Below are 12,965 nucleotides of genomic sequence, written 5' to 3' on the forward strand. Positions count from 1 at the left end.
GGGTAGGTAGTTTTAGAATTGAACTCACCGGGAGTCATAATGTCTGCAATTCTAGTAATGGATACGCATCCTTTGACTGTTACAGAATTAAACCTTTCTATTAATCCTATACATACGATAGGAATTCTTAGGCTTTTTGACTAAAATACAAAGCGATGCCCAGGATAACTACTTGGTGCAGCCAAATTCTAGTTTTTAGTAAAATACTCCAACCTCAACCTTCAAGGCCTGGTAATAACGATGGGACACCGCGTAACAAGGTTGACGAGCGGGATTGGTGTTTGTTCTAGCACAACATCATGTTTTCACCAAGGTACAGCAACCAGGAGTGTCTGAAACTATTGCATGACTACGACTTCAGAGCAGCCTCTAATTCTTCCTTTTCCCTAGGAAGAGACCAAGATATCCTGTGAAAGTAAAGAAAGATCTGTGAGTTACTAGCATCTTTCCATGACAAAATATGATTTTACCAAGTTTCTTCTTCGTCGGTTCGAGAGGAGCTAAAAGTTTATCCATTATCACTGCCTCGGTACTAGGTTTTTTCGTGCTAGAGAGTCTCGATGGGATAGTGTATCCTTGAGTTTGTGCTTGAGTGATCACTCTCTCTATTAACAGGTGAACTACCTGTGGAGAAATCTTTGCAGATTGGTATGGTGTTATTAGATTAATGTGCACTAACTGGCTAGGTTCCTTTGTCCTGGAGTTTCAATTGCATAAGTTGTTTTAGAGACCCTTTTAGTGATTTTATAAGGACCCATAAATTTTTCTCTCATGGAGCTCCTGGGACTGGTCTATATACAAGTACTCATCTCCTAATTTGAAAGTTCTAATTCTGGCTTTTTTATCGTAATGGTTTTCATTCGATCTGACTGTTAGTTAAATTCAGATTGGCAAAATTCATAAATTGGTCAAAGTTAACCTTAAGACTTTGAAGGTATTGTGGAATACTTACTTGCTGTCTTTGCAAGTACCTCTTAGGATGTTTTCTTTTACCATACTAAGGTTTGTCCCTAGGTCTACGGCCGAACATCATCCGAAGGGAGAAATTCAGTCGACTCATTAGGTGTACTCTAAGTACATCATAAGGCAATCCAGGTCTTTCATCCCAGTCTCGTCCAGTTTCACAAATGTACTTGCGCAGGAGGCTTTTTAATGTCTTGTGTACGCGTTCGAGGGCTCCATTCGTCTGAGGTATACACTGAAGTCAAAAATATGGGAGATGTTTAACTGCTTTTAACAGTTTGCTAAACAAATCCCTAGTGGACGTTTGTACCCTGATCACACTGAAGCTCTTTTGGAAACCAAAAATGGTTAATATTTTAAGAGATTAACAATATTGTTCTAGCGATTATGTTTATTAATAAGGTATGGCTAAGGAAATCTAGTAGTTTGACACAACACAGTTAAAATGTACTCTGTTTGTTTTTTAGTTTTTGGAAGTGGACCAACACAATCTACAAATTACCTTTTCAAAAGGAGATTAGGTACAGTAATAGGAACTAATGGTGCTGGAGGTATTTTCTGATTTGGTTTACCAGTTACCTGGCAGGGATGGCAAGATTCTATGTGGTGCTTTACATCAGCTTTCATACCAGGCCAGTAGTAATCGTCCAGCAAACGCTTATAGGTTTTAGAAATGCCTAGATGAGACTCTGCTGAATGAGCAAGAATCCAATAAGGCTGCACGAAGATTAGATTGAACTACTAGCTGGTAACTATCATGCCAGGAATTTTGTCCTGCAATCTTCAAAGGTCTACAACGTCTCATAAGGAAGTTATTATCAAGATAGAAATATGGTAACTTACTTTCATCAACATCATCTTTTACTTTATCAAAGTATTCTTTCAAACTATCATCAGACCTTTGATACTCTACAAATTCATCTGAGGGAATATCAACAAGATCAGCAAAGACTTTTTCACCTAAGGTACTTTGATCCACCTTACCTGTGTGTTCAGTGTCTCTAGAAGTTGAGGTTGTAGACCTGGTGACTACTTGGCAGGAAGCTCTACCACAGGAGAAAACTCTTTGCAAGCTTTTTCGATCACTACTTCAGGCTGAGTATGATAAGACTAGGAGTACTGTTAGTTTGAGCCAAGTCATTACCAAGTATCATGTCTATGTTCTTGCAAGGCAGGTCAGAATCCAACAAGGCGACATTAGTTGAACCTTTAAAATAAGGACAATCAGAGAAATCTGTACAATAGGTAAAACCTTTTGACAAGTCAAATCTGACACAGTTACATACTGATCGTTGGTTTAGCTAAATCTTTTAACTTTGAGCTAATGATAGTTTGAGATGACCCTGTATCTCTAAAATTTGCACTGGGATATCATTTACTTTAACAGGATATGTAATGCTGTAAAGTCTGATAAAGGTTAAGCACAGTGAAGTGTCGTTTATTGCAGTATTCCCTGATTTGGGTCTTGTGTAAAAGCTTATTGGAGAAGCCTTACCATGAGATGCTTTGCATTTGGGACTAGGACAGTATAATATGAATGACCTTCTTTCTTACAAAAAGTACAAACCTGGGGGCAGATGAAGGAGAGGACGAATGTGGTTTAAGTTTATGAATGAGATGATAATCATCAGCTAATAGGGCAGCCCTTTTGTTTTTTTTTCCATCTTTTTTCTTGTTTTTCTCTAATAAACATTGACACATTAGCTGGAATACGCCTCAGGAATTCCTCTAAAACTATTTTAAATTCTTTAATTGTTCTAAAGTAGTTGTTTGTTCCTTATCTATCCATTATTAAACTGCTTCAACTTCAATGTGAAAAACGCGAGATAAGTGTGAGCTTGGTTCTTCAAAGTTTGTCTGAAGATTTGTCTATACCCTTCTGCTGTAACACTATAAGCATCCAATATAGCAGTTTTAAAGACTTCATAATCCCTTTCTTGGACAAGTTGTGCTGCCACATATGCAGCCTTTTTCCTTTGAAGGAGTTTTCTGATTAAGAGAACATATTGGTCTCTAGGCCAGTTGAGAGACGTTGCAGTGTTTTCAAAAGTAATGAAAAATACATCAGATCTTTTTCATCGAACGACAGGCAGGAGTTTTGCGTGCTTTACTAAGATCAAAAGCATCAGGTAGCTGTTTTTCTGCCAACCTTTCTTCTATTCTTATGGCTGATAGTTCCTTTTCCAACAGAACTCTTTCTTTTCGTTCTAGTTCAAGTCTTCTTTGCTCAGCTTCTACCTTCCTTTGTTCAGCTGCTGCTGCGGCATTTGCAGCTTCAAGCCTTTTTTGTTCAGCTGCTGCTGCGGCATTTGCAGCTTCTACTGTTCGCTGCTGCAGTTCAAGTTGAGTTTCAATTTCACTATCTCTGGGTCTTCAGTTGTAGTAACCGTACGAGCAGCACCTCGTTCAAGTGTTAAAGGCCTTAAGGGAAGAGCCCTCTTCTTCAGTTATGTTACCACTATTTATCATGGACAAATCTAAGATCTTTCCCAATAGTTCAGCTTTACCACAGCATGACCTACAGATATTCTTGCCCTTACAGCTATTTGGCGAAGCTGGTCCTTCTTAGCTTCCGTAGTGTTATTTCAGGTGCTCCTGGTGCACCTAAAAATTTCTCAAGATCAAAAGGCATCTCTCAATACTGATAAAATGGAAAATATCACTGGAAATTATATTACTACCAGACACAAGCTATAAAACTTTAAAAAGTTAGGTTATTCATGGATTTATGGTACGAAGGCACCCACAAACCACAGGAATTTCTAATCCTTAAGTCCCACTATGTTCAGAAATTCACTTAAAAGAACGAGCCTTTAATAATCTATGCCAATCAGAAAACTTAGTTCACCAATAATGCACAAACACTAACAATCTTGAATGAAATATTCTTAATGAAATAAATAATTGGAAGTACCAACAGTTACCTGAACAAGGAAGGTAAAAACCCTTTAAGTATCCATCGAGGTAGAACGAAGTTCTTGACAACGTGGTCGTAACAATATGAAGCCGAAATCCATTAAAGAGCGAAGGTCGTACCCTGAAAAAGAGAACAGAGGTTCCTAAGGAAGGAATCTTTCAATTCCCTTATGATGAGGTTTTTGAATGCCTCGAAGCACCTCGAGAAGTTGGGGCGACTATGAAGATATCGCTAAGCGATGGTAGTCAACAGAGTCGAGGGTTAAAAGAATGACGAATTCTAGGCTGCCATTACCCTGCCTGCACGTCCTCCAAAATCTCGATGTATGCTTAAAATGACGTGTTGCAACACGACATTCTCTAAGTGAAAGTGTGAGCGCGCTGGAGAACACTATCCGGTGGTAGTCTTATAAACTAGCAAAATATCACTAATACACTACACTCATGTTGTCCATCATCACAGAGAAACAACAAAATTAATTTCACAATCCGTCAAGATCGAGCGTAAGCGCAACGCAAACGTAAGTAGATCCCGGTCAGGCCCCACCCCCCAATTTGTCACAACTTCAGCTTTCCACTTGACTATTCATGAATTCTCGGTAATGAGGGCAACACTTCATGTAGGGATAGTAGATATGTTAAATGAATGATCAAACTATAATTAAAATTAAACAAAGACTTTACTTATTTTAAATCACGTCTGAATAATATAATAACAAAATAATAACAAATAACCACTTAATAACTACTAGAAACAAGTGAATCGTAAGCCACCGGATAACGAACTCAAAAGTATTAACTTGACAGAGCTTGGAAGTAAACATTTCCAAGGATTACATACATTAAAAAACATGAGGTAATTTCATCCATGCTGTCCGCTACGATCAGCAAATCAATAGATGGCGCTAACATCATACACAATAATAGGATGTGTAATTAGAACTGCTACATAATGATAGGACGGTTATTATAATATATATATATATATATATATATATATATATATATATATATATATATATACATATAATATATATATATATATATATATATATATATAACTATATATATATATATATATATATATATATATATATATATATATATATATATATATATATATACATACATATATATATATACATATATAATATACTATATATATATATATATATATATATATATATATATATATATATATATATATATATATATATATATATATATATATATATATATATATATATATATATATAATGTATACATGTAAAATAACCAAAAATATAGGTATTAGGTCTAATCCATAGTTTTCAAGGTTAAGATGAATACTGAGACTCCCAATGCCCTTAAGCCCAAGTTCAGCTCCAGTAGGGATGGGAGGGTGAGAAGGAATGAGATGTGGTGACACCTAAAAATAACCAAAGAACATAAGGTATTAGTGTCTAAGCCATAGATTTTGTTAAGGTTGCTGAGATGAATAGGGACACTTTTTGATGCCCTTAACTCTAAGTTCAGCTCTGATAGGAAGGGGTCTGAGAAGGGGTGGAATGGCGGTGAAATGTAAAAAATAACTGAAAAACTACAGTTATTAGTGTCTAATATTAAAGGGGGGTGGTTTGAGAAAGGGTAAAAAATAAAATGTTAAAAATGACAGATATTAGAGTTTAAACCATAGTTTTCATGGTTGCTGGGGTAAATAGTCATTCTCATACTCATTAAGTCCAAATTCAGCCCCGATAGGAATGGGGGGTGAGAAGTGGTGAAATATAAAATGTCAAAAATACTAGGCAGTGTAACTGAAGCAACTATCTTAACAGGAATGGGGGAGTGCCAAAGAGACAGACATCATGAGAGAGTTTGTCAGTTGTCATTCAGAGTTTCCCAGATTGCTGGTTTGGTCAGCTAGTATACATAAAATGGATGTATTGTATGTGTCACATATACTGAAATGCAATTTAAACCAGCCTTTATACATATGACTTAACATCTGGAAAAGAATACTGTGGGGATAAGACATCACTGGCACTAAAGGGAGGGCGGCCGGTGGGAAGGAAGTGAAATGTAAAAATTACCAAAAAAAAATGACAGATATTAGTGTCTAAACCATAGTTTTCAGGTCACTGAGATGAATAGAGACATTCCTGATGCCGTTTAAATCCAAGTTCAGCCCCAACAGGAAGGGAGGTTGGAGGGGGGTGACGTAAAAATTAGCAAAAAAACAGTTATTAGTGTTTAGTGCCTAGGTTTCCAGGTTGCTAAGATGAATAGTGACATGCTCAATGCCCTTTAAGTCCAAATTCGCCCCTGATAGGAAGAGGGGTGAGAAAAGGTGGGAAGGGGATGATGTAAAACTAGTCTATAATGACATATTTGCATCTAATTCATAGTTTTCAATGTTGCTGAGATGCATAGTGGCTCTCCCATTGTGCTTTTAAGTCCAAGTTCAGCCATGTAATTAGGATGGAGGGTTGAGAAGGGGTGGGAAGTGTGACATGTAATAATAAACCTAAATCTACAGATATTAGTGTCTAATCCATAGTTTTGAGAGGTCACTGAGATGAATAGTGATGCTCCTGATGCCCTTCAAGTTCCCGTTCAGTCCTGATAGGAATGGGGGTGAGAAGGGGTGAAAAATTTAATGTAAAAATGACAGATATTAATGTCTAATCTGTAGTTTTCGAGGTCGCTGGGATGGATAGAGATGCTCCTGATGCCCCTTAAATCCAAGTTAAGCCCTGATAGGAATGGGTGATCAGTAGTAAATGAAAAATGTCAAAAATTCTGGGCAGTGTAACCAAAGCAACTATCTTAACATGAAAGAGAGAGTTTTGTTGAATGATAGATGACTGCAGACTTAACTGTCCAATTCTTGAATTAAATGAATTGAATATGGATTTTAGGCCCACAAAGGCCAAGCACTGGGACCTATGAGGCCATTCATCACTGAAATGGAAACTGGCAGTAAAAGGGTTGATAGGTGTAACAGGGGAAAACCTAGCAGTTGCACTATGAAACAATTGTTAGGAGAGGGTGGAAAGTGAGATGGAAGGAAGAGAATATGAAAGGAGGTACGGTAAAAGGAACTAAAGGGGTATGTAGCCAGGGGCCGAAGGCATGCTGCAAAGAACCTTAAAACCGTGATTCTTACAATGCACTGTATGAGGTGCATTGAAGGTTCTACTCCCCTACAGGGCTGGTCCACTTCTTAATCAATCCTTTTATTTTTGTCTCCATAGCAATCTTTCGGACTGTAATTCGTCCATAATCATGCAAGAATAATATGTTTTGCATCATTTCGTGACCAACATAACTATTACTAATAGTAAACAAGTGGTTAAAAATATTTCAATTGTCATGGAATTACCGTTAACATGTAACAAATATAAAATAGGCAACTATCAGTGGTTAATTAAAACAAGGAAACAACTATACAAAGAATTAGGTGTTTAAAAAAATCGAAAATAAATGAACACACACACACACACACACACACACACACACACATATATATATATATATATATATATATATATATATATACATATATATATATATATATATATATATATATATATATATATATATATATACTATATATATATATATATATATATATATATATATATATATATATATATATATATATATATATATATATATACATACACACATATATAAATATGTATATATATATATATATATATATATATATATATATATATATATATATATATATTTATATATATATATATATATATATATGTATATATATATAGATACATAGTGTGTGTGTGTGTGTGTGTGTGTGTACTTTTGTGTATAGATAATGAAAAAAAAAAATCTGGTAAATGTTCAGAACTTCGCTAAAAAAAAATCAGTGCTTCAACATTTTTGAGAAGCCTCTCGCATCCTTGGTCCTTAGAAATTAATTAAGACGGCTTTTTTTTCTTTAGCGCAGCGCTGAACATTTTCTTGTTTATATATCTATACATAACAGTAAATAGATATACGTTCGTTTATTTTCGATTTGTTAAACTCCTAATTCTTTGTTTTAATTAACCATTGAAAGGTGCTTATTCTTTGACATGTTACACGTTAACAGCAGTTCCATGACAACTGTAATAATTTAACCACTTGTTTACTTATTGTAATTGTTAAGTTTTGGTCATGAAAAGATGTAAATATTTTAGTCTAACACGATTATGTGAAAGTGGGTACAGTGCGAAAGATCGCAATGGAGACTAAGATAAAAGGATGATTAAGAAGTGGCGTTCTTTTATAATTCTACGAACTTCGAGTAGTGAAGTGAAGAGAGACCATAGAACATTAGAAAGAACTCACATCAAATTAGTTAAATTTCGCAGTCATCTACCGTTCAATAAAACCTGCGTAATGAACAAACTACTGCCTACACACACACACACACACTCATTATATATATATATATATATATATATATATATATATGATATATATATATATGTTATATATATATTTTATATGTATACTATATATATAGATATTATATATATATATATATAATATATATATATATATATATATATATATATATATATATATATATATATATATATATATATATATATATATAGATATATATATATATATATATATATATATATATATATATATATATAAATTATAATATATATATATATATATATATATATGTACACACATACCACACACAACACACAAACACACACACTATATATATATATATATATATATATATATATATATATATATATATATATATATATATATATATATATATATATATATAGATATCATTCGAGCTACAAATGTCCTTTAATATCTAATTCGCTCTACCTCGGAATTGATATATTTTCATAGTGCCGAAGGGGAATTTTTAGTTGATAATAATTTCGTCCCCCCATGGGATCGAAACACCGCCCAGTGACGGGAAACGTAATCAGAAACGGACAGTGACGCTATCGATTTCGTTTTCCCGTCCACTGGACGGTGGTTCGATCCGATGGGGGCACGAAATTATTATCAACTAAAAATTCCCCTTCGGTACATATATGAAAATATATCAATTCCGAGGTAGAGAGAATTAGATATTAAAGGACATTTGTAGCTCGAATGATTTATATGAATCACGGTGATGTGATAAGTATTCATATATATATACATATGCAGTATTTGTCAAGTTTGTATATAACATGTATTGTTTCATTCTGCTGTTATTTTCAGATTACCGCACTTGCTTCTATGGAGAATTCAAGTGCGCCAACGGAGAGTGCATAAGGCCAGGACTTGTAATGCGACAATGTCATTGACTGTATTGATGGCACTGACGAAACCCAGTGCCAAGCAGGTTAGTACAATATCTCTCATAAGGTCAGTAGGCTTTGAATTTTATTATTAGCTTTATGTTTAACTACCCCAATATATAATAATAGTAATAAAAATAATAATAATGGGCACAGTTTTGCGTGTCGAAAATAATGACAATGGCTGAAGGTCCACAATAATATAGCAAGGGAGTTTATAGTCTTTAATGGACATTAAAAGCTTTCGAACCTTGCGTTATGTTCATCTTCAGGCAAGTGAACATTATGACTTTAAAAATTCGTCGAAGTAAACTTCTGAACAGGATAATTCCATAACGAAGAACGCTAATGAAGGAAGCGCTCAACAGCCTAACTAGTTAATTCCGTTGTTTAATGTTCGAATTCCTGTTTGCTATTCTGCTGTAACGTCTTGTGGGCTTTGATGATGCTGTATGGTGTTCCTCTGGAGGTGCGGCTACAAACATGCTAGACGTAAGGTCCCTTGTGCTGCATCCTGTCTGAGGGAGGAGAGCAGAAGAGGGCCAGCAACAGCAGAGGAAAAACAGAGCTTGTCTTAAAATGAAAATTTGTAACAAGTTTTTAGGAATGTAAAAATTGCCTAATGTTACCGTAAAAAGCTTCATTTAAGTTTATGGCGGCGCCTTCCACCAGTTTTCTTGTTTAGACATTACTATTTTTATTATGTTAGATCCATCCCATTTCGGAGTTCCACGTTGGCCGAGTGCATTTCGCGCTCGGCTACCAATCTGGTGGTCCGAAGTTCGATTCTCGGCTCAGCCAACGCGGAACCAGAGGAATTTATTTCTGGTGATAGAAATTCATTTCTCGAAACAATGTGGTTCGGATCCCACAATAAGCTGTAGGTCCCGTTGCTAGGTAACCAATTGGTTCCTAGTCACCTTTTTCATCGCAATTCGGTGTAAGGCTGTTGTTGAAGGCATGGGGGACTATTGCATTGTTCTGCGCGTTTATGTTTCCCTAATCTGGTCGGTAGTTCTCTTTCACTTTCCCCAAAATATTTTCTCTTACAATCATGACAGGGGATTTCGTAAACACCCGGAATGATAGTATTCATATCGTTATTGTTGTTTCTCATTAGTTTATGGCTAATCGTGTTGGGGTTTATGAAAACTATTTTAGTTTCTTTCTGGCTATTGTTAGCAGTTACATAGTTTGTCGAGGTTGGGATTAAATGGAAGGGGTAAAATCTGTTGGATTTTTCCTGGGGTTAATAACAGGACGATAACGTTCTTTCTTAGCTCGTGAAATGGCTTTGTCAATAAAATGATCGGGGTACCTTAGTCCTCTGAAGGTTGATCGGATGCTGAATTTCTCCATCGACAAACTCCGGGTGTCGCATGTTTTAAATGCAAGTAGGGCAAAGTTCATTACTACATTGCTCTTAATGTTATTGGCACGGAATGAATAAAAATGTATGTAACTTTCCCAGTTGGTTGTTTTGTGATACACAGATAATTTAAGCTTATGATTACTGTGATCTCTAATGACTAGTATGTCCAAAATTGGTAGCTTGTAATCTACTTCTCTTTCTATTGTGAATTTTATGAAAGAGAAGTAGATTACACGTTACTTTTTTTGGACATTTTATTGATAAAGCCAATGTTGTACCCAGGGGAAACACCATGCAGCTTCATCAGCCCACAAGCCCCACAAGACCTCCAGCAAAATAGCAAAACAGATTGCAAAATAGCGAACATCAGAAACGGAATTATCTAGTTGCGTTCTTCGTTGTGGAATTGTCCTGTTCAAAAGTTTACTTCGACGAATTTTTAAAGTCATAATGTTGAATTGACTGAAGATGAACATAGCACAAGGTTCGAAAGCTTTTAATATCCATTATAGACCATAAACTCACATGCCTATATTATTGTGGACCTACAACCAATAATAATAATAATAATAATAATAATAATAATAATAATAATAATAATAATAATAATAATAATAATAATAATAATAATAATAATAATAATAATAATAATAATATAACAAATTTTTAAAGAGAATGGTTTGCATCAGTGGAATTGATTTTATATATGGTCTTCTCAATTCTTATTATTTGTTTTTTCTGATGGGGGATGACATTAATTTTATTCATATGGAAGTTAAACATGGTGTGTGATAGCCATTTTTAACTACCATAAATTAATATTTCTAGAAACCATTTCCTTATATAGACTATGAACAGTTACTAGCAAATATCATCCCTGTTCAGAACAAAATAATTAGAAGAACTGAGAAGGCCATACATAAAATCAGTTTCCCCTAATGCTGCCATTCTCTTTAACAAAACATGATTGAGAGATGGTTTCCTACCACCTTCTTGTTAATAATAACAACAATAATTGCTGTTAAGTGATCTTTAAGAAATCTTGACTGTGGCAAAGGACTCTCTCGCAGTGGCACTAGATCGACCTTTTGAGTTCCAATGGTTTTCATTTTATTACCCAAGTTTATACGACGTCCTGTAAGGTAATACACAGAGCTTTTGTTGTCACAGTCAACAGCAGTGCATTAATAAGCATCGCATGCAGCGGTTTATAGTTTCACTTGTATAAACTGCTGGCACATGACCAAACAGCTGAAAGGCGTTACCATTGTAAAACAGCTTTACATGGCCTGAAGCGAAATGGTGGTAAGTCAATAGTAACAGCTTTGTGTGAAGCCTTAATGGTGACCATAAATTTTCTCAATGCCCTTCCAGAACTTCTGGCCAACTGGCTATTATCATTTGATCGCCAGGTTTCGTTAGGACCTTATTGATGTTCACGTTTGACGGAGGTTGCTTGGGATTATTGCCGTTGATATTCTATAACGATTCAAATTCTTTCAGACTTGTGTCGAAATTTCATTGAATTTTGGTGGCTCTGAGGCTTGCTATTTGATGAAATAAACAGTTTACTTTAAGATGGAATTTTATTCAATTCATTTCTCTTAACGAACAGTCATGTGAAAGATAGGAACAGTCCTCTTTTCCTTCTTTTGGATTTAGAAAACTAAGGTTTATTAAAAACACTCTTGACGAGTAGAGAATTGTGATAATTTAGTTATGCAGTAACTATACCGTTGGTCAACTGTCACCGGAATTAATGAACATTGTGTCTGTCCGACGCCGTCGGTAATTTTCATACCTTTTGTGGATGTAGCAACCATCACCAAACCATTTTTTTATAAAAAGCGGAATGATCGCATCTCAGAAAATCATCCTATCCAATAGGAAGAAGGCATGTTTTAATATTTTATATATATATATATATATATATATATATATATATATATATGTATGTATATAGTATATATATATATATATAGATATATATATATATATTTATATATATATATAGAGATATATATATATATATATATATATATATATATATATATATATATATATATATATATATATATATATATATATATATATATATATATACCACTACCGCCATCCTCCCATGTCGCCAAACGAAGAAAAGTATGCTGTAAAAAAATTCTTCCTCATATCACCATTTGCCTCACTATACTTTCAGGTTATCTATCTGTTACCCTCAAAAGAAAATGCATAATACAACATGCACATAATTTTTTTAAGTATAACTCAAGTGGCCATAGAGAGAGAGAGAGGAGAGAGAGAGAGAGAGAGAGACGTGAGGGTGGTGGGAGGGGGAGGTGGGGGGGGTTTGCCTAATAATAACGTCAATTTGTTGCGTTACAGTATTTCGTCCG

General features: G+C 34.7%; 1 protein-coding gene across 1 annotated transcript in view; it reads left to right on the forward strand.

Annotated features, from left to right (window-relative positions):
• The window catches only part of LOC135198823 (low-density lipoprotein receptor-like), a gene marked incomplete in the record, with an annotated part of 1,079,059 nt that overhangs the window by 880,496 nt on the left and 185,598 nt on the right, over positions 1-12,965 (forward strand). The window contains 1 exon segment of the mRNA XM_064226794.1: positions 9,121-9,244. Within this exon segment, the coding sequence (XP_064082864.1) occupies positions 9,121-9,206 (86 nt within the window).

This window comes from Macrobrachium nipponense, chromosome 22 (genome assembly GCF_015104395.2).
Source record: "Macrobrachium nipponense isolate FS-2020 chromosome 22, ASM1510439v2, whole genome shotgun sequence".
Lineage (NCBI taxonomy): Eukaryota > Metazoa > Arthropoda > Malacostraca > Decapoda > Palaemonidae > Macrobrachium > Macrobrachium nipponense.